The sequence below is a fragment of the Sinohyriopsis cumingii genome, chromosome 2 (assembly GCF_028554795.1).
Source record: "Sinohyriopsis cumingii isolate HCF-2022 chromosome 2, ASM2855479v2, whole genome shotgun sequence".
Classification (NCBI taxonomy): Eukaryota; Metazoa; Mollusca; class Bivalvia; order Unionida; family Unionidae; genus Sinohyriopsis; species Sinohyriopsis cumingii.
This window is the reverse complement of record NC_142962.1, coordinates 65369761-65392670: the sequence shown is the minus strand read 5'-3', so window position 1 is coordinate 65392670 and position 22910 is coordinate 65369761. Positions and strand designations below refer to the sequence as shown.

Genomic DNA, 22910 nt, shown 5'->3' with positions numbered 1-22910 from the left:
TGGTTGTAAAATGTGCACCATATTCATTAGGACCAATTAATTATCATGAAATGTCTTTGTGAAAAGCCCCCATGTCAAGAGGACAATCCATTTAGGGGGAGTACAAGATTTTCAAGATGGCTGCCATGGTGGCCAGAATAATTTTTATTACAACCTACTAGATACTATAAGAAGTCTTCTGGTGTCAAAATGATTTTCCGTTTAGGCAGAGTAGCAATAATGAGATTAAGATTGCTGCCATGGTGGCCATATTGGATATCAGATTTACACCTTTTTCATGTAGGAAAAACTAGACATTATAAAAAGTCTTTTGGATAAAACCCACATCAGTATAACAGTCCATTCAGGAAGATGCATTAAGAAGAGTTCCAAAATGGCCATCAATTTCGTTTTAAACCACAAGTTTTCTGGTGAAAACCCATGTTAATTTGACCTTCCATTTAGGACAAATAGCAAGAGTAGTATTTTCCTTTGTGGCCTAATTGGTTGTCAAATTAGCACCGTTTTCATTTAGAACTATCTAGACATCATAAGATCGCACAACAACTAATAAACAAGTACCATGTCCAACGCTATGTCCCCAATCTTAAGATAGCTACTATTTCAGAGTGATGCTATAATTTTTTAAGACACACTTATAGCTTGACTTGTGTAACTTAGAAATGAATTTACAAGAAAAACAGTGTTAGCTATACTATATTTAATGCAGTATTAAAGTCGATAGGTGTATATAATAAATATGTATAATAAATAAGAAAAATAGAAAAAGCAAAACTGATGGCTTTCAAGGTCCGAGTTATTACAGCATGTAATTTTCAAGTGTAGATTACAACTGGCGTTCTGTCTTTCTCTCTTTCATTTTTCTGATCCAGTACAATGTTTCCTACATGCTTCTACGAACATTTAAAAAAAAGTGAATTAGTGGGCTTTACTTGTGCATAAATACAATTTTCGATATATGGTAAGAGTTTTGATATTCATAATGCCCGCTTTCTTGGCAAAGCAAACCATGACATGGTTGATCCTAGTCCAAACATAACCAGATTCTACACTGAGTAACCAGTTCTGGCTGTTTGAAGTATTGCTTAGAGCAACCTGTCTAGGAAGTACACTCAGTGGGAAAAATTGGTATTTCAAGAGGTAGTTTTCTTCAGATATGAATGCAGCTTTGAAATAGGCCATTTGCTTACTGGACAGCTTTCCTGGCGATGTGTATACTTCCAAAATTCTGGAATTACAGAAAATTTTGCTCACAGAGTAAAATGTTTGGCTTGGGTTATTGGATAGCTATATTTTTTCCATTCTTAATATATACTGGTCTGTAATGTAATGCACACTGAACAACAAACAGCATTGACCCTGCTCTGCTTGCACTTTTGAAGATAGTATATGTGTGTGTGTGTGTGTATATATATATATGCTGTTAAAATTGGGTACTTATTGCTCTGCACATAGATCAATACGATATTAATTATAGTCTGACTCTACATCCCCGTTTGTTTGTACCCCCCTATCGAATTAAAAAACGAGAACGTTTAATGTGATAAAAAGTGCACAGAACTAAGTCAGTTGAATCATTGATTTATAATTTCTAACCTGACTGTGACCAGAATGGCACTAATGCTGGCATTCCCTGCACCATTTCATGCTTAACGGACTTTCCATACTAACACGGCGCCATATTGCATACACTATAGGCTAGTTTATTTCCATCAGACAGCATAATGACATAGTTCATCCTGTTCATCAAATGCTGAATAATTGCGTAAATTACATAACGTTGAGAGTTTGGAATTATGTCCCTCTGCATACATGAACATAGAAAATAAACCGCTTGTTAAATCCACATGGAAAGCGTAGTTGTTATTTTCCTTTGCTTGATTCGACATTGTAAATATTGGAAGCAGATGACTTATGTATGTACATCTGTAGTCGTGATACACCCCTTTGCTGAAAATGGACTTGTCCAGAAACTGGAAATGGATCCGAGCATGTTCGTCTATTGCACTGAAAACTCCCGTTAAGCATGAAACGCGCATGAGATGACGGTGTTAGGTCCACTCTACTCAGAGTCAGGTTAGAAACTATAAATCAATGAATGAATTGACTAAGTTCCTTGCATTTTTTTTATCACATTAAAGGTTTCCATTATTTAAATCGGTAGGGGGATACAAACAAACGGGTTTGTATTATCAGACTATAGTCTATCCTTTGTTTATCTTAGTGGAGTTTTGATAATCAGAATAAGGAATTATGATGAACAAATAATTTGTTTTTATTCAGTATTTGTCTGCTAATAATTTACAGTCTTGTTTTGTAGGTCGTCGCTATGAAGTCCATAGAGTCATTCTGGTTTCATGCTCAGACTATTTCCGATCCATGTTTACTAGTGGGATGCGAGAGAGTCACCAGAGAGAAATAGAATTGAAAGGGATAACTGCTAAAGGATTGGAGAAGGTTCTGGAAGTGATATATACATCCACAACTACACTAGAGGGAGATGACATCTTTGATGTGATTGCAGCAGCTACACACCTTCAAGTCACACCAGTCATAGAATTCTGTGAGCGTAATTTCTTAAGTGGCATGACAACAACAAATTTCTATGATTTCATCAACACAGCAAAGTTGTATAGCATGAACAATGCATTGAAGCAAATTGATGTTTTTATTGCAAGGAATTTAATGCAGATTGCAAAAGACAGTACACTCCACCTCCTGACCTATGAACAAATGATCAATTGTCTGAATAATGACCGCTTATGCATTCGTGAAATTGATATTTTCAGGATCACCTGGGACTGGCTGAAACAAGACATTTATCAAGATGAGCATGCTGTCCCATTGATGAGGTTAATTCGTTTTCCACTTATCAATCCATCGGATCTTGTTCAGCATGTACAAAAGGTGGATATGATGATGACAAGTCCAGAGCTGCGACAAATGGTTCTAACATCCCTTAATTATCATGTGGTACCTCATTCTCAGCCACTTCTGAATTCCCCCTCGGCTAGACTAAGGTCATTTGTAGAACGCCTAATTAGTGTAGGTGGACGAGAGATTCATCCAAATCCATGCTTACATGATGAAATACTAGTGTTTGATTCCAAAATTACAGCAAATAGTCTTTTGAACAGGACAGAAATAGCCACATTGCCTAGTGCTCTCAGCCACATGCAGGTTGTTGTATTTAACAATTTCTTATATGTTCTTGGGGGTTGTACAACCCAATGTGCACACGGGGAGTCAGCTGTTAACTCTGTGTTGCGGTACGATCCGCGATTTGATACTTGGTTTCAAGTAAGCCCTATGATAAACAAAAGAGCTTATTTCTTTGCTGGAGCATTGCACAACAAAATTTATGCTGTGGGAGGCAAGTTTAAGGAAAGTAGCTTAGCCACTGCTGAAGTCTATGATCCAGCAGATAATACTTGGGATTTGATAGCCCCAATGCCAATGTCGTATCATGCACATGCTGGAGCAGTGTACGATGATCATATATACATTTCTGGGGGCTATAGTGGGAATCACTTCACCCCAGATATGCAAAGGTACGATCCAGCCACAAATCAATGGGAGGATATGGCATCGATGTTGACTCCACGAGGCTGGCATGTGATGTGCACTGCTCAAGATAAACTCTACGTCTTCGGTGGCTGCAACCTTAATGTAAATCAACAGGCTCAGCCTGTTGTTCAGTCTGAGTGCTATGACCCTGCAACTGACCAATGGACAATTATTGCTCCTTTATCTATATCTCACAAGGAAGCCTCATGTGTTGTATACAATGACCAGATCTATGTTCTAGGAGGCTACAATGTTCAAACTAAAACAGGTCAGAAATTGGTGTCACGTTATGACATATACACTGGAATATGGGAGACCATTGGTGGACTTCCTCGGAGCCTGACTGGGGTGGGATACTGCACTTTAAAACTACCCTCCTACAATCTTAATGATTCAGAGTAAGAAGCAAGGTTCTTTTCAATGGAATTTGTCCAGTTGAAATGACTGTCATTTTCTGTTAAAGCAAGATCATGCACACCTAGTACTGATATGCACTGATCCAGCTTGGAATTTCTTACAGCGAGTATAAGAGGTGCACCTTTAGTGATATGGGCTCTTTTTATTCAAGGAATGGTCACCTTTTGGAACAAAGGGGTTTATTTTTTGCAATAAAAGACTTGAAGATGATAAAAATAAAATTTTCTTTCAAAAGGTGCATGTAGAAACAAACAGAAGCACATTTATATATTTATCCCAATTAAATGAACAGAGAAAAAAGTAGGAAAAATAGAAGCATAACAGTTTTAAGTAGTTGTTTTATTGATCTGGAGAGAGCAGAGGGAAAGGCTCTGAAAGGGCAGAGGGAAGGAGCTGAATAGACTTAGCAGGCAGAATCAGGAGCACCCCTCTATTTGTATCTAGCTGGAGCACTGGAATGGTATACAGTGAGAACTTAGATTGAATGCCTTAATATTAAAGTGAATACACTTTTATTAAAATTTAAATTTCAATTCTAAATTATGTCAAAGAGGAAACCAGTGTGTACTGTTGGTACAGAGCAAACTTGAACATAAATTCTCTACACAACATTAGACATAATGGTCTTTATCTACCATGGCATGTGGTGTTACTTTTTATACTCTAAATAAGCCACATATTTGCATATGTAGATGATTTGACTAAAACTGCAAAGAAATTTTACATGTTCAGTTTATATAAAAACGTTAATTTTTAGCATTTAGTCCAGAGTTGCCAGCATATTTCACTTAAGCACAGTCCATATTGCTTCATGGCATATTCAATCAATATGACCTGTGTCATCGGTTATATTTTATATGTGCCATTTGAAATGATGGTACTTTGTTCACTGTGAGAACACTCACTGCTCCAGTGGCCTAGTGCTTAGAGTGTCTGCCTCGGATGCGGGAGGTCATGGGTTTGATCCCTGGCCGAGTCATACCAAAGACTTGCAAAAATGGTACTAACAATTGCCTCGCTTGGCACTCAGCATTAAAAGGATAGTGTTAGGACTGGTCGGCCTGGTGTCAGGATAATGTGACTGGGTGGGACATCATGCCACATGTCTGCAGCATGATGCCTCAGTGCTAGACATCGCTATAAACTGTTACACTGCATACATCGTAGTGATATGACTGAAAAATTGTTAAAGCTGTGTTAAAAATCCAAATCACACACACACAGAACACTCACTCAGATAAGAGTCATATAATTAAACACGCCCAGAATAAGTCTTAGTCGCTAAGTTATTGGATGCAATCAGATGGCAGAATTAATGAAGACTCAATCTGGTAGCACAAGTTTGCATCTTGCAGGATTTGTGGTGTTCACAATAACCCCACTGAATTTCATAAAATGCAATTAATTCCAAAGCAGGTAATAAAAATATCCACTTTTTTAAAATTCTTATCTAGAGTTCTGAATCTTGCTTAAACTGCATTTCCTTTTAATTTTGTCATAGAAACTCTGTGTTAGCTCTAAAAATTAACAATTGTATACATCAAAAATATTACATTTATGGCTGCTTGATATTTATGTTTCTTGGTGCCATTGACCAAATTTTGAACCAGAGGCAATTTGCCTTTTGATGCACAAGATTTGCTCTTATCAACTTTTAAAAAAAGCATAGTTCTGTGTTGGCATTAGAATTTCTGAAGAAATCAGCAAATTCTGTCCAAAAAAATAGTGACATGTACAAGTTTCCTAGTTTTCTTTTCAAACTAATGATTTTAATTTTTTGGTGGAATTGTGCATTTTTGAATGTTCTACTGCTAAGAAATGTAGTTCACTATTTATACAACTTTGTAAAAACATTATGCAAGCGGACTCTGCAACTTAAAGTGAAAATGAACAGACAGCAGCACAAGCCCATAAATATATTCTTTTTAATTAAATGAATCGTCTTATTGCCACTGGTAATTTTAACAATGACTGGTGCCAATATATTTCTTTTGTGTATGTGTGTCTATTGAAAATAGAAACATGTTCACAGAAATTAAAGAAGTGAAGAAAACCCAAGGAAATTATCAAGTTCATTTCCTCCTTGTTTTCAGTGCCCATTTACTTTACTGTCAACCACTGAACCAGTGAAATGTACTTGATTAGATAGTGGACTTGGAGGCTATCAAACGGTGGATTGATAGCTCGGCTAATTTATTAACCTAAATTGTAAATGGAAGGAATTTAAATATTTGCCGTTATTATACATGGTGGTATACATAGTCACATGTTGAATTTTTTTCTCCAAAAAAGTCTAAAGATGAAAGCAGCAGTCATCTTGAGTATTCACTATGAAATTCTAGTGCTACATTTTGTATGACTGAAAAAATATTTCAAACAAATTAAAACTTTTCAAAGTTTTATTAGCTCTAGCAGTCATAGACGAGTTTATGGGATAGTCTGTTCTCCATTAGCACAAGTTTGTTACCACTACTTATGAACTACTTGGAGGAATGCCATGAAACGTTGCACATACATTCATCCATTGGTCTAGTTTTGAAATGCAAATGGTGCCAATCTGATGACCAATATGGCCACCATGTCAGCCATTTTAAATTTTTACCACCATGTTAGCTGTTAAAAAATCTTGTTATCAGAATTCTGCTTGAACAGAAAGTCATAGTCATGTTTTTTCATCAGAAAATATGATGTCCAGTTGGTCTCAGATGAAAATGATGCCATTCTGACATCCAATATGGCTGCCACAACAGCCATCTTTAAAATTTTGCCATATTGTCATGAGATTTACACTAAAAGCTTTGCTATGATGTATTGCTCTTAAATGAAAATAGTGCCGATCTGATGTCCTGAATAGCCACCATAACAGCCTCTTGAAAAATTGTGTTATTGCCAATCCTGAATGGAAAATCATATCTTGAGAATATGATCTCTACTCCTGCCAAACGGACAGCTGTATCAGTATGGTGTCTTCACCAGTAGACTTCTTATGATACCTAGTTAGTCCTAAATGAAAATTGTTCTAGTCATACTTCCAGTATGGCTGCCAAAATGACTATCTCAAAAATATTTTTGTCACTATTCCACCTGAATGGTTGATCATTATGACATGAGGTTTTCACCAGAAGACTTCTAATGGTGTCTACTTTGTCTTAAGTAAAAATTATGCCAAGCTGACATCCAGTATGTGCACCATGGCAGCTAATTTGAAAATTCTGTTACTGTTTTGGAATATCAGAGATGGTCTCAACAGTTAAAAGGAAGAAATGGTCTTGTTCTTTTTGCCTTGTAGAGCATCCGTCCCCTCAGGGGGCTCTTATTTTGCATGAAATATTTTTTTACATTTATCAGTTCTAACATATTGTGCGAGAAATTTCTTATCACATCTTAATGTGATCAAACGTGTGTGAAAGGATTCTTATAATAGATTCAGTGTACAACATGACAACAGAATCTTTAGGAACTATATCTGGTACATTTTTGCAAGGATGGAAAATTCAAGTCTTGATTTGTGTGTAAAATTTTGTTGTCTGCTGATATTCTTGTTACAAATACAGACTATTTTTAATACAGACATTGATCAGACTTGAACATAAATGACTCAGACCCATGTGAAGTATATAAAGTTTCAAAATGCCAACTGAATCAATTTGCAAAGCCTTCTAAACTTTTTATTTCTTTAAATTTTAATTCCAGTGTTGTTCTTTTATTTGTTGTAAAAGTTTGTGCATAGATCTGCATTTCATTATTGAAAAGTATTTGCATTGCAAACTTGAATGCTTTCCAACTATAGTGACTTGTGCTTTTTCAGCTCTTTATTCATTACACCCTTAGTATCTTGGACTCCAATTCATCTTCACACTTGAAAATTGGTATATTGGTGCATCTCAGGAAGAGCAACTCGACCATGACAAAGATAAGTCACTGTGACTTAATTGTCACATGTGAGTGATTTATGTATTTTCATTTATTTTGTTTGTAGCATGTCAAGTATCTTGGACTGTACATCAGCCTTGAAAATTGGTATGTAGATGAATCTTAACAACAGTAAATGAACCATACAAAAACTAGGTCAGTGTGACCTAATGTTCACACTAGTGACTTAAGTATCTTGGATCCTGTTTTACCTATATATATTCAAAATTTATATTTGGATGCTTCTGAACAAGAGTAACTTAACAATATCATGGTCCCTATGACCTTATTTTTGTGCTCAAATGAATTTGCATTTTCTGCTGTTTCTTTTGTACTTTTAACAGTATTAGATATAAAATAATCAAACTTTATTTGACCAGATCCTGATAAAATTTTGTTTGTTGATGCATTGCAGCAAGTGTGTTGCAATAATGTTTCCTTCCTTAACATGGTGGATTAGATGACAACCAGCGAGTAATGTGTTTGAATCCTGCGGAGACAAGTTTTTTTGTCGAGCTGTTGTGGCACATCTCGTTGCAAGGTTTTGTATTGGCATCAAACCTCCATACCTGTTGAAGAATTAGTACATTGTCATCTGCTCCAAATGTACCCCTGTTGGTGAGGACTGTTCCATTTAAACATGCATGGTATCTAGGAAAGACAGTTTTAAAAAAAAGCTATATGCCAGGGTAAAGTGCCTTCTTTGGGTCCCTGGTATGTTTTATTTGAACACCCCTTAGTGGATTCATGTTTAGATGTAAACACCTTATTTTATATATGAAAATTCACAGCTATAAAGTGTAAATCTTAGAGAATTCACTTGTAAAAAGAAAGTATTTCCATAATTCAGATTCATTTGTTTCAAAGTGCATTAGAGAATGACATTCAGTGGTATCGGACTGATGTATCTTTATATGGGAATGATTATATAAGCAACAGGCTGGTGTCTGTTAGTAAGAAATTTGTTTTGGGATAAATTGTGTTCTCCAGCTCCATTCACTATAGGATCTTCCTGATAACTGAAATAAAATTAAAGTACAGTGGTCCACCTTAAGAGAATAAATGCAATCAAGACAGAAGAAGAATCCTTTTAGAAAGATACTGATGAAGGCTGGGGCACAGTATGTGACTGTGGACACAGAATATTGTATTTTGATTTTTATGTAGAACTCATAACAAGGTCATATTTGTTACTTCTTTGGGTAGGACTTGCACAAGAGTCACAAGGCTGCAAATACTAGGCATAATATCAAGTCAGCGATCATAACTCCTGTTGTGTTTGGTATTATTTTTTTTTAAACAAACATTGCCTTGTTCTAAAGATTGGTCTCCTAGTGTATTAGACAAGGTAGAGGATTACTAATATACACTAAATACCATCTTTGTTCTTATGTTCACAACTACACACATTCAACAGCAAATCTGGGTGTTTGCAGTCTGGCATGTTAAATACTTAGCGATCAACATAAAGATCAGTGTTGTTGATATTTTATTGAATGGAGTACCAGTGAGGTGCGTTTTTTGTCTAAAAAATTTACAATCACTGCAGCCAAATGCATGATGTATTCTGCCATTTTGCACAGTGATATTAAGGATAGATTCATTGAGCTCCAAAGTGTCTTTCTGCTTTGGAAATTTTGTTTTTGAATAGTAGCTCCCAAAGGAATTAGAATTGTTTACCTTTAAAGTTTTCTATTTACATTTTTCTCTGTCACTCATTTTCATTGTTTGTTTTTTTTCATTGAAACATTACAAAGATTTAAAATAATACAACCTTATATCTACTTGCAGTTCAAACAGTACATTAGTATATTTCATTCCATTACATGCCAACATGTTTCAATCAATCAATTCTGATTTTAAAAATTGTTTGAAAAATGTATGGTTGTTAGACTGTCTGATGAGTGTTTTGTGATAAAGCCTATTTCTTTCTGGTGAGCACACAGTTTGTACATTTGAGTGTACATGTATATTTTGTGTTGCCTGCAAGCTGGTTTGCATGTGATATTGGTCATATTATTGCATGCTTGAATTTTTTGTACAATAATGTACATTGTTATTCTTCATGAGAATAAATAAGCATGAAGGTGTGGATGAAAAGAGATGTTTCAATTGAATTTGTATGGGTAATACAAGGAAGAAATAAAGAGTTTAAAGTAAAGTATTTGAATTCCTTTACTATACATGAAACCTGTTGTGGTTTTTTTCATTGCTTTAAGGAGAATTGTGATGTATGTATATGTGTGTGTTTAATTTGGGTCAGTGGATGAACAGATTGATATATGTAATGAAACGTCACTTGCATTCTATGAAGTGAAGACCATATCACCATGCTGTCATTAAAGTCCATTGTAAGCCTCAAGTAAAATCTATAATATAAACAAATTAATCTGGGCCCTGCTTGATAAACCTGGCAGAGCCCTACAGTAACTCTGGTCTAGCTGACTGACCATCCATCTATCAACCAACAACAACAATTTGGTTTCCAGAAGATGACTTTACTAGGGATAGATTTCAACAAAATTTGGTTTGGTTTGCAATTGTTAGATCTCAATGACATTTGATTTTCAGCTTCCTAACTCTTGATTTAGAGACATTGGAGCCCCTGACCGCCCAACTTTGGTTTGTACCACATAGCTTGAACAACAATTGTTGGACTTTTTCTGCCAAATGTGGCATTGTGTATTTTATTTATGAGACCCTGAACTTTTTTGATTTACAGCTTTCTACTGAATCATGTAGTGTTGTAGTACCTGACTGCCCATCCTTTAACTATGGTTTCATTAACATAACTGTACTTTGGATCATTGGATTTACACCAAATCTGGCAAGCTTCTTTATATTGATGAGGCCTTGAAAAAGTTGGTTTTCTGCACTACATCAGCAAAATGTATGGTCCACGACTGCCCATCCTTCAAGCTCGTTTCTACAACATAACTCTACAAATAGTTGTCTTTCTTCAACCAAATCTGGCATGCAACTATGTATTGACAACTGTTTCATTTGAATACATGGTACCCAGTTATGGCACTTTTTAACGTTACTGGTGTTAGATCAGAAGAGTTTATGTGAGGGTCTGTTGTATCTGTTTGCACAAGTTTATTATTGGTACTGCTCCTAAGCTACTTTCCATGAAAATGTACACACACATTCATCCCATGGTCTAAATGGTTTTAAATGAAAATGGTACTGCTTGGACATCCAGAGGGGACATCATGAAAATCTTGTCACTACTGAATGGAAGGTCATACTGACATGGGGTTTTCACAAGAAGACCTAGTTAGACCCAAATGAAAATGCTGCAAATATGCCATCTTAAAAATTTGTTGTAACTGCTTCTCCTCAACGGATAGTCATAGCAACATTTTGTCTTGTTGGCATTAAATGACAATGGGGGCTGATCTGATGTCCAATATGACTGTCAGTGGCCATCTTGAAAATCTTACTGTTAATCCTTTTGAATGGAAAGTTGTACTGTCATGGGGTTTTCACCATAAGATTTCTTATGCTGTGTAATTGGTCCGAAATGAAAATGCTGCTGATCTGATGTTCTATGCCACTGGCTATCTTGAAAATCTTTATTACTACTTCTGAAAAAATGTAATATTGCTATAGGGTTTTCACTAGAAAACATCTAGTTCATCCAAAATGAAACTGCACTATCTAATGGCCACCAGTTGCCATCCTTAAAATCTTGTATTGTTATCTTCCTGACTCAAAAGTAATATCATCATGAAGTTTTACCTGAAGACTTCTTTCTTATCATGTATAGTTGGTCCTAAATCCAAATAGTGTAGATCTTGTGTCCAAAATAGCCACAACACTGGCCATCTTGAAAAATATTTGTATCACAACTCTTGAATGGATGGTCATATCATCATGTTTTAACTTCACATGATGTCTACTTGGTCCCATACAGAAATTCAATATGCTTGCCAAATGGCCATCTTGAAAATCTTGTAATCACTATATTTCCTGAAATAATGGTTATATAGCATGGAATTTTCAGGGAATGATTTCTAATGTCAAGTTGGTTGTAAATGAAAATGGTGCCAATCCATCTTCTAATCTGACTGTAACAATAGCCAGCTTGATAATCTTATTATTATTTTTCCTGGATGGCTGGTCACGTTGATGTTTTGCTTTCATCAAAGACTTCTTATATTGTCTAGTTGGTACTAAATAGAAATGATGCCAGTCTGATGTTGAATAGGGGGGCAATAGCATTCATCTTGACAAATCTTACTGTTGCTCATCCAGAACAAAAAGTCATATCAACATGGGGTTTCCACCAGAAAACTTCTTATGATGCCTCGTTGGTTCTAAATGAAAATGGGCTCCAGGTGGCAGAGTGGTCCATCATGCTTGCCTTTACAGATCAATACCTCACCTCATTCTGCATGGGTTCAAGTCTCGGGCTCAGCCACTGGGGGTATGCATGAAAGCTTGCCAGTAGTTTCCTGTGGGATGGCGATTTTTCCTGGGTTCTTCCCCCACAAGATAGACTAGACACCATGTATGGCCTGTCATGAGCTGAAAAACAGTGCCAACATGTCCACCACAGCAGCTAATTTGAAAATCTTGTTACTGATGCAGATTTTGAAAGATGGTTTCAACAGTCTGCAGATGAAAGGAAGAACTGGTCTTTTCTTGAATCCCTGGAATCAGCTAGTATAGTGCAAATCCCTTCAAGGGACTCCTGTTTAAGAACATGTGCCAGGGCAATCTCATGGCTTGAGGAGTTCATTTAAAAGAATGATACAAAGTTTTAAATTGCAGCTATGGGTAACTAGTCCACAATAAAAGGGCTTTTCCTGGGTCCAGGTATATCTTACTGAAAAGCCCTGAGGAGAGCTTGAACGAGTTTGATTTTCAACATTCCTTAATATCATTTATGTGAGTGAAGGCCCCTTGTTTGCCCAGTCTCCTAATTTTGTCTCTCAACATAACCTTACACAATTCTTAAATATCAACTAATTTAGTTTGAAGCTTAACATTTATGGGATCTGAAATGATCAAATTTTGCATTATTTAGAAGAGTTATGACCCCTGATTGTCCTCATATATTTCTGTTTCTGTAGCATAACTTAACATAGGATTTTCAGATTTTGGCCAAAATTTGGTGTGCATTTTAAAATTGATGAGCTATCAGATTAGTTTAATTTTCAGATGTCTCTCTTGAGTTGTAAATGGTTACAATGTCATTAATAAGAACAGTGATCAATCATTTTATCCAACTAGTTTTTTTTACAACAGGTTCAAGCAAGCAAAGTTTATTTGCAGCTGTAAATAGTTCATTCATGTCAGCAGTTAACATCATTGCTTTGTAGTGTTATTATCCATTCACTAACTATTGCCCATCCTAGGATGGGAGTAATGATAAAAAGTTTTAAGATATAAACTTTAAAAAAAAATTGGGATGAGCAAGTTAAAAACAAAATTTGAACATAATACAAAAAAAAAAAGTTTTAAAAAACTGAATACTGCTGTGAGTTTCAAATCTGAGTCAAATGTAGGTGTTTATATATAAGATGTTACATACTTCCCCACTGCTTTTCACAAGGCTGATCTATTTAAGGCTTTGAAGAACAAACTGAACAAAGCCATTTGTGGCATCCATGACTGACAGCTCTAGTTAAGCATGGTTTACTGAATGTTACTGAAAAATCTGATTTGATAAATTGTTGGGCATTAACACTGTCAACAAACCAAAATAGTCCACACAAATATTTCAGTACAATAAATATACTTCAACCAAAAAAAGAAATGAAAAGTGTATACAACCAAAAAAAGAAATGAAAAGTGTATACAACCAAAAAAAGAAATGAAAAGTGTATACAAACTTAATTCAGATCTAAATCAAAACATAATCTGATGACTTTAAAGTAAGATTTTTCATTTTCACATGTAAATAAAAAACCCTCTTGTCAATTACAAACTCTGACTTACTGTAACATTTCCATTCTTATTGTACTTATTACATGAAAAAGTAGTGACGCTGTACATGCAATGGTTGCACTGTCCCCAGTAATGTTATCATGGAGGTTAAATAACTGGTACTTCATGTTTAGTTAATGAAGAATTATGATTTCTGTAAGTGATATTGTATTACCATTATCTGAACAAATTCCTTGTGGTGTGAGTAGAAAATCACTAACTTGAAACTTTGTTTGCTTAGTATAAAAAAAACGTGACCGTGTATAAGTGCTAAATGCCTTTCAAGTGGTAGTTCTATTGATTTCTCCAATTCTCTCTAAGCAAACTGAAACTGAATGTTCACTTAGTTACTAGCTCCCCCAAAGTGTTCTACAAGCAAGAAATACTACCTGCAAAGTGCAACAAGCCAACCCACATCAATCCATTTCCATTATTTCTACTGGAACATTGTTATGGTATTGTTCCCAAATGTGGTATACTAGTGCATCAGGTAATTTGCTATAAAATCTACAGTTCTTGATTTTGATGATTCCCTTCATTATCATCTCCCATATTTTAAAAAATAATGAAACATATCTTATAATTCAAAGACGTTAGTGGAAACACCATGATTTTCAATGCATTCATTGTATCAGTCATATCTGAGGTCAGATCAGTACCATTTTCATTGACTTCCAACTTAACATCATAAGAAGTCTTACAGTGAAACGCTGATATGGCTTTCCTTTCAGGATGAGTAGCAGTAACAAGATTTTCAAGATGACTGCTGTGGTGGCCATATTGGATGTAGCATTAGTACCATTTCATTTAATACCAAGTAGATGTTACAAGTCTTTTAGTGAATATCCCATGCTGATATGACCAATCAGGTGGAGTGGCAAAAATAATAAGACTTTAAAGCTGGCTGTTGTAATGGCCATATTGGATGTCTGTGCAGCACCATTTTCATTTTGAACCATCTAGACATTATAAGAAGTCTTCTGGTGAAAACCCCATGCTGATGTCTGCCAGGGTGGTCATACTGAACATCAGGCACCATTTTCATTTAGGATCAACTAGACATCATATAGTCATTCACTGAAGACCCCATGTTGATATGACCATCTATCCAGTAGAAGTAGTGATAACAGGATTTTTAAGTTGGCTTCTAGGATGGCCAAATTGGATGTGCAAGTGAGGCCATCTTCTTTTAGGATGAGATGGAACTCAAAAGAAGTCTTCTGGTGAAAACCCCATCTCGATACGAGTTTCTGTTTAGGAGGAATAGAAAAAATAAGATTCTCAAGATGGCTGCTGTGACAGCCATATTGGACATAGATTGCCACCATTTTCATTTTGGATGAAATGGACCTTGGGATGAGTCTGTGTGTAAAGTTTCATGGCAATCCTCCATTTAGTTTAGCAGGAGTAGCAATAACCAACTAGTGCTAAAGAAGGGATGAATGTTGGGCAACAAACAGGCTACCCTTTATGTTCTTCTGGCCTGGATATTATAAATTATGCAAAGCAGCTTGTATAAATTTAGCACAAAAAGATAATGATATTTACTTTTCATCTGGTTATATAAAGCCTTGTTTTCCAAAAGAAATAGAATGAGCTTTCATCAGAAAATGAATATAACTAAGAAGTAAATCACTTGTACATAAAAAATTTGTGTGTAAATCTTCAGTCTTTACCATTCTGTCAAGAAAAATATATCACCGTCTTATTTACTACCAAGGTTATATTCATTAGAATGAAATAACATGTTTTTGACACAACATGTTCAAGTTATCCAGTTGGTACAAAAGATCATTGCATTTGAAATGGCCTATCAAGGACGGAATTTAGTATGTCTAGTCGCAGTGATTAAAAAAAAAACAGCAAAAAAGCAAATTCAAGGAATAATATCTACTGACTTAATTCTGATGCAATACAAGAATGTATAGTTGTTTTCTAATGATAAGACAATTTGGGTAACATACAAAATGTATAGCAGATCTGTAAATAGAATGCAATGACATGTAAAAAATGCTAGAAATCTAACATAAGGAGATCAGTTTTTTCAATGTTGCAGGTCAAAATACAAATAATGATCAAAATACAATGTATGATAAAACAAAAGATTTTGGTATGAAGGTAAGTTTGCAGAAACCATAATTTTGGGTCAACTCATGCTGATATGAAATTGCACACCTAATTTACTTAAAAAGAACACAGGTTATTATATTATATTTGAAGTGAATCAGAGGTAACAACTGTAACAAATGAAGATGCAGGATGCATAATTTTCATATTATACAAGACATTAATATAAAGCCACAAGGGAATAAAATGAAGAACCAAGTCTGTCACATGAAAAAACAACAACTGCAGAATGGTTCGAGAAGCCTAAGTAAATCAAACCAAAACATTCCTATCCTGCCATCCTCTGAAGACTGACCATAAAGTTTGTTCTAATGATCATCAAACTACAGTTGATTGGTCATCTCTAAAAATCCAAAGTTGTCATGTGTAGGAACGTTTCACTGTGTTTCCCTTGTTTTTAAAAGGCGGAAGACAGATACCAAGAAATAATGAATGCACCTGCAGTACATCTTAAAGTACATATATCAACATAAAAGAAAGTCTTTATTTCCTTAAAGATTGCTAATAAAAAATATAAAAGTTTGATACACATACTGAAATAAAACTATGGATTAACTTTGACCTAGAGTCATCAATTTATGCTTTAGTTCTTGAGTTCTTTAGCACTAATTTACTGATGGTAAGGTTAAAGGGGGACATTGTCGATGTAAAATAACATGTACACTAGTTAAACACTATCTATCATGGATATGATATCAACCTACATCACCATCCCTTGACAAATATAACACCATGGATAAAATGGAATTTGGTTTGGAGTTAGATCCATAAAACATACCCAATTCTAGCTCTACTGGTCATAGATCAGAAGTACTTGTGAGATGATCATCTGTTCTCTGTCATGTTTGCACAAGTTATCACTACTCCTAAACTACTTTGAGGATTTCCATTCAACTTCACACACACACACTGTCTAGTTGGTTCTTAATGAAAATTCTGCTGATTGGATATCCAATGTGGCTATCAAGGAAAGTTATCGCTATTCTTGAACAGTTGGTCCTAAATGAAAATGGTACCAACCTATCTTCAATATGGTCACCACGGAAACCATCTTGAAAATCTAGTTAACAGTACTCCTTCTGAACAGGAAATCAGATCAACATGGGATTTTAACTGAAAGACTTATATAATGTCCATTTGGTTGTCAATATGATTTCCAATATGACCACCACAATGGCCATCACAAAATTTTGCTATTGCTACTTCTCCAAGATGGTCAGTCATATTAGCATTGCACTTAAACCACTTCTTGTGATATCTAGTTGGTCCTAAATGGAAAAGGTACCAGTTTGATAGCCAATATTACACCCTTGGCAGATATCTTGAAATTCTTGTTATTGTTACTTCTCCAATAAGGAAAGTCATATCAGCATGGGGTTTTCACCAGAACACTTGTTATTATGTCTTGTTGGTTCTCAATGAAGATGGTGCCCATCTAATGTCCAATATATCCAGCTATTCTAAAAATCTTGTTATTGCTGAAGAATATCAGAAATGGAGTCAACACTTGGCAGTTACAAGGAAGAAATGGATTTATCTTGAATTCCTGGAAATTTATTTTTGGCCAATACAGCATCAGTCCCTTTCAAGAGGGTTCTTTTAAGGTCTGGATTTTAGTTTTCCTCCCAAAGTTCAAAACAGTTATCTTAATTTAAGTAGTATAGAGAAAGGATATGCTTTACAGAGATTGGGATAATTCTGTCATTTGTCCAATAAAACATGCAAAGAGGTTGAAATTTTGGACTACAAAAAATTATAAAGTAATAGTCTCTCAAAGGGACTTTGCTCTACTGACCAAAAAGAATTTCTATAAATCCAAGATGAGACTTTATTCATTTTTAACTGCTGAGTGCTGAAACCATCTGGCAGCCTTCTTGTATAAAAACATGCATCATTTTCATTTAGGAACAATGAAACATCATAAGACATCTTGTGTAGAAAATCCCATGTCAATAAGATCCATTCAGAACATGTAGTAAAAGAAAGATTTCCCAGATAGCCATCATGCTGACCATACTGTAGGATAGATCATCACAAAAATTTTCCTTCAGGACAAACTATACATGATATGAAGTTTTCTAATGAAAACCCCCTGTTAATGCAATCATTCATTCAGAAGTAGTGACAAGACTCAAAATGGCCACTAAGCAGCCATATTGGATGGAAGATTGGTTCCACATTCATTTAAGACCAACTAGAACTCTTTTAGCTCAGTTGGCAGAACAGCAGACCCATAATCCAGGGGTATTCGGTTCAGTACACGCCCAAGTTAACTCTGGTTTGTCTAGTTCATTGACTCCATGGGATAAGCACTTTGTTCCGATTTTAATTCCATTTAAATTGTCATATTTGCTAGAATGATTTTTTATGCTCAATGATAGACAAATGTTTTTCTGCTTAAACTTGGACTCAATTCAAAAGTCTGATGTCTGATTGGTAAGTGCTTTGAGATGAAACAATCAGACATTAGAATTTTAAAAGAACTGCAGTTTCAGCTTGAGAATGGTACTGTAACCTCCAGTCTAAGTAAAATTTGCATCTCCTAATGAGACTGGAAAAAAAATAATATATTGTTTTAATCAGTGTAAAGCAATGGAAGAAACAATAATTTCTTCATCGTCTTTGTGTTTGCAAACCTGTCACAAAATTAACAGAATTTTGCTGCTGTGTGCACAAAAGCAACAAAAGAGTCCCTCAAAGAGACTGATGCTCTACTGTCCAAAAAGAGTGTACAGGAATCCCAGATAAGTCTGTATATGCTTTTTAACTGCAGAGTACTGAAATGATTTATGATACTGTTGAGAAACCAACTAAATCTGGTTAAGTTGTGAAGACAACAAGCTTTGTAAAATTTAACAAATAATTTATTTCCCTAGAAAAACAAGGTAAAAATGAGAAAAAGAACTTATGGTTTTAAGAATCAAATCCAAAAATAATCCAAGAATTAAAAATTAGAAGTCCTAGTAATAAAAATGTTCTAATGAAATTGAGTTCAAGTCCCAAAGAACATCCAAAATGGAAGGCAATGAAGTATACTGTAGTCTTTAAAGTACTGAAGTGTCAACAGTTCTTTGTTGAACCACAAAAAATAATATTCCGGTGTTTGAATTCCGAATAAAATTTCAATAAATGTCTTTGTCCAAGAATTCTGTATGAGCACTTAAATATTCCCAGGGAAAAAAATTAATCTCTTAGAATCCAAATAATCTGAAGAAAAATTAAAAGTAAATTCCAACTGGTTACAACAGAAAAAACACCTTATGTCCAAGTGTTTAAAAGCCCAACTGAAATTATTTCTCAAAACATCACTATTAAATCTGGCTACTGTGCAAAACAGATGCCTGGATAAGGGTCAACCCTCTTGTAAAATCAGAATTTCAAAATCATTGCTACATATTTAAAGTCACGTACTCCCAATACAGCCTCGATTTCACTCTATAAATCCCACACTATGAAAGAATAACATTTTTTTTTTAAAAGTTGTTTACTTCAACTCTTACTGATTCTGAATCAAGGTCAGGAACTAGGTCAGCATTTGATACAAAATTCTAATATTAGGTTTTCGAAAAACTGAACTAATTTTCTGGAAAATATCAAATCCAGTAAATAAAATTACATTACAGTAGCATGTAATGGAATAAAAAAATAAAATAAAGAATATAAAACTAACAAACAAACAATTAAATCAAATATAAATTAAATGTAAATAACAACATGTACACAAGATACCTGTCTGATCTGCACCATTTTCATTAAAGACCAACTAGACATTATAAGCAGTCTTTTATGGAAAACCCCATGCCACTACAACCATCCACTGAGGAGGAGTGGCAATGACAAGATTTGTACGATATCTACCATGGCATCAATACTGGATGTCAGATCAACACCATTTTCATTTAGGTTGTTGTTTTGGAGTTTAAAGCCATTTCATAGTGCTAGATGGGTTATAAATGGTGGCCAGTATAATTAATGGAGGAAGAAAATAAGGACCACCAACCCAAGGGAAGCCACTGGCAAGCTTACTCACATACTCACAAACTGCTGAGCCTGAGACTCAAACCCATACAGACCATGGTGAGATGCCAGTGATCAGTAAAGGCAAGCACTTCAGATTACTCAGCCACCGTGGGCCCCCATTGAAAATCCCAAGTTTATATGATCATCCATTTTGGAGTGGAATTAGAACAAGATTTTCATGATAGCCACCATGGTGGTAATACTGGATGCCAAATCATTTTCATGTAGGATCAGCTAAACATTATACGAAGCCTTAAGACAAATTCCCATGTTGATACAACCATCTGTTCAAGAGGAGTGAATATACAAGATTTTCAAGATGGCCACTATGATACCTGTAATGTATGTCAGGTCAGCACAATTTTCACTTAGGACATGCCACACATCACAAAAAGTGTTTTAGTGAAACCCCAAGTCACAATGGCTATTCATTCAGAAGAAGTAATGATAGCAAGATTTTCTAGATGCTGCCATGATGGCCATATTTGATGGCTGAGTGGCACCATTTTCATTTAGTACCAGATATACCTTGGAATGAGGGGTCCTGAGTGGCCGAGTGGTCTGAAGTGTTCACCATTACGGATCACTGCCATCTCACCTCCGTCTGCATGGGTCCGAGTCTTGGACTTGGCCAATGTGGGTATGTGAGAAAGCTTGCCAGTAGCTTCTCGTGGGTTGGTGGTTCTTTCTGGGGTTTTCCTGTGTTCTTCCTCCACCATTTATACTGGCCGCCATGTATAGCCTATCCTGTGCTGAAAAATGGCGTTAAACCCTACTACAACACCAACAACAACAACAACCTTGGAATGAATATTTTTGTAAGAATGAATTTATTTGTAAAGTTGCATGCCAATCCTCCCCGTAGCAAAAACAAACTTGTGCTAACAGACACCAGATAATGGATGAAAGGCTATAAGAGATAAAATAAACAGACTTATGAGCTTTCATTTTTTTCTATTTTCATATAAGATGCCAATACTGATTTGAATGAATTCAAATGCATGTATTTTTGTTTGCACATAATGTCACTGTGATTTAAATACCCTTCTACTATCTTGCATGTATTAAATGCCAATGTTGCCAATACAGCCTTAACTTAAACTTTTGTATAGCTGCCTCCTGAAAAGCATATTACATAATGTGTAACTATGGTACAAAAAAAACCCACTTTTTGCAGTCTTACTTTACCTATCTGGAGTTTTTTTTTTAAATTGCACCACTCTGTTAAGTTCTCACAGAACCTAACAAATGCCAATAAAACAATGAAATGTAAGTTCTAGTGAGAAATGTGCACTCCCACAAAGCACATATGATGTAATTAAACTGCACCAAAAATAAAGTCTATACTTCTAAGTAAAGGATTCCTCACAAAATCTCAAGTGGTGTTTCTAAATTTAGAAGATGTGTATCCTTTACTTGAATGAAACAACTATCAAATTAAAATGTAACTTCAAAATTTGTCTCCTGTTGTGGTGTATCTACAGACTTTGTCCCCCATCATGATATAACCATAAACTTGGTCTCCTATCATGATGTCACTATGATCTTTGTCTCCTCCTCTTATTATTACAAACATTGTCTCCTATCATGGTTTAATCTATGGAATGTTCCACTTTAGGCAGTCACAGTCTGCCTCTCAACCAACTTTCTGAATAGTCCCCCTTCTATTGTCATCAGCTTGTTATAGCTCCCAATCTCTGCTATCCTCCCATTGTCCAGTACTGCTATCTGGTCAGCTGATTTAATGGTGGACAGACGGTGAGCTATCGTTATCACAGTTCTTCCTACCATCAACCTCTCCAAAGCTTCTTGTACTAAGTATTCACTCTCGGCATCTAAGGCACTGAAAGTAAATATTTAAAAATATTTAAATATTTTCTAATGATGAATTCTGAGAAAAACCATGTCTAACTGTAAAGTGCACCATGACATGTCCTTCATGAATATGTTTTTCAAGAACCTGGACAGTCTTAAAACTGATGACCTGCATTACAACAAACTGCTGTCTGTGCCATAAAAGTTATCTAAGTTGGTCTGAGACGCATAGTTTCATTCTTAAAGATTTAAATATCCCTAATGTACATCTTTGTTTATTTTATTTTCTGGAACTCATATACACAATAGTGGTCACTGAATTAAAAAAGTGCAATAAATGCGCCATGTAGGAAAAGAATGACAATCACACATTATTCATAAGGTGCTCAGTAATGAAGTTATGATAATCGCACCTAATTTATAATCAGAACTTTAGAATCCTGGGTTGCTGGTTCATTGCAAGATATCCACGATAGAGCATGGTCTATTTCCCCCCACCAAATACAAAACATAACAGTGCAATTTGTGTACAGTGGATACAGCAGGGTCTATTCCCCTAAATACAACTTGTAACAGTTCAACTTGTATAGAGAGGATAGTGCAGGGTCTATTCCCTCCCAAACAATACAACATGTAACACTGCAACTTGTGGATAGAGCAGGGTCTATTCCCCCTCCCCCTAATACAACATGTCACAGTACAACTTGCGTATAGTGGATAGAGCAGGGTCTATTCTCTCTAAATTAAACATGTAATAGTGCAACTTATGTAGAGAGGACAGTGCAGGGTCTATTTCCGCCCCAGTACAACATGCAACAGTACAACCTGTGTATAGTGGATAGAGCAGGGTCTATCCCCCACCAATACAACAATATAATCCTTCATTACCTACTAAAGGCCTTATAATTTATAAATATTGGAGTCTCCTAAATTTATCAAATAAAAACAGCGTAAAAACACTTTACAAAAATAAAACAATACTAGCTTATAGAAGACCCAAGAATTTGCAAGATTATTTAATTAAGACCAAACAGACAGAAAATAAAAAAAAGATATTTTTCGCCATATAAATATAACAGACATTGATACTTTCAATGTGAAAATATAAGAGAAAG

At 35.3% G+C, this 22910-nt stretch overlaps 2 protein-coding genes across 2 annotated transcripts in view; one reads left to right on the top strand and one right to left on the bottom strand.

Moving 5' to 3' along the window:
• Positions 1–10057, top strand: part of LOC149805065 (kelch-like protein 13) — a 57183-nt gene extending 47126 nt beyond the window's left edge. Inside the window, exon 3 of the mRNA XM_089946976.1 lies at positions 2321–10057. Within this exon, the coding sequence (XP_089803102.1) occupies positions 2321–3969 (1649 nt within the window). The 3' untranslated portion in view covers positions 3970–10057. The remainder of the gene's footprint in view (positions 1–2320) is intronic.
• Positions 10054–22910, bottom strand: part of LOC149805064 (ATP-binding cassette sub-family B member 10, mitochondrial-like) — a 71308-nt gene continuing 58451 nt past the window's right edge. Inside the window, exon 13 of the mRNA XM_089946963.1 lies at positions 10054–21823. Coding sequence (XP_089803089.1) covers positions 21595–21823 — 229 coding nt within the window. The 3' untranslated portion in view covers positions 10054–21594. The remainder of the gene's footprint in view (positions 21824–22910) is intronic.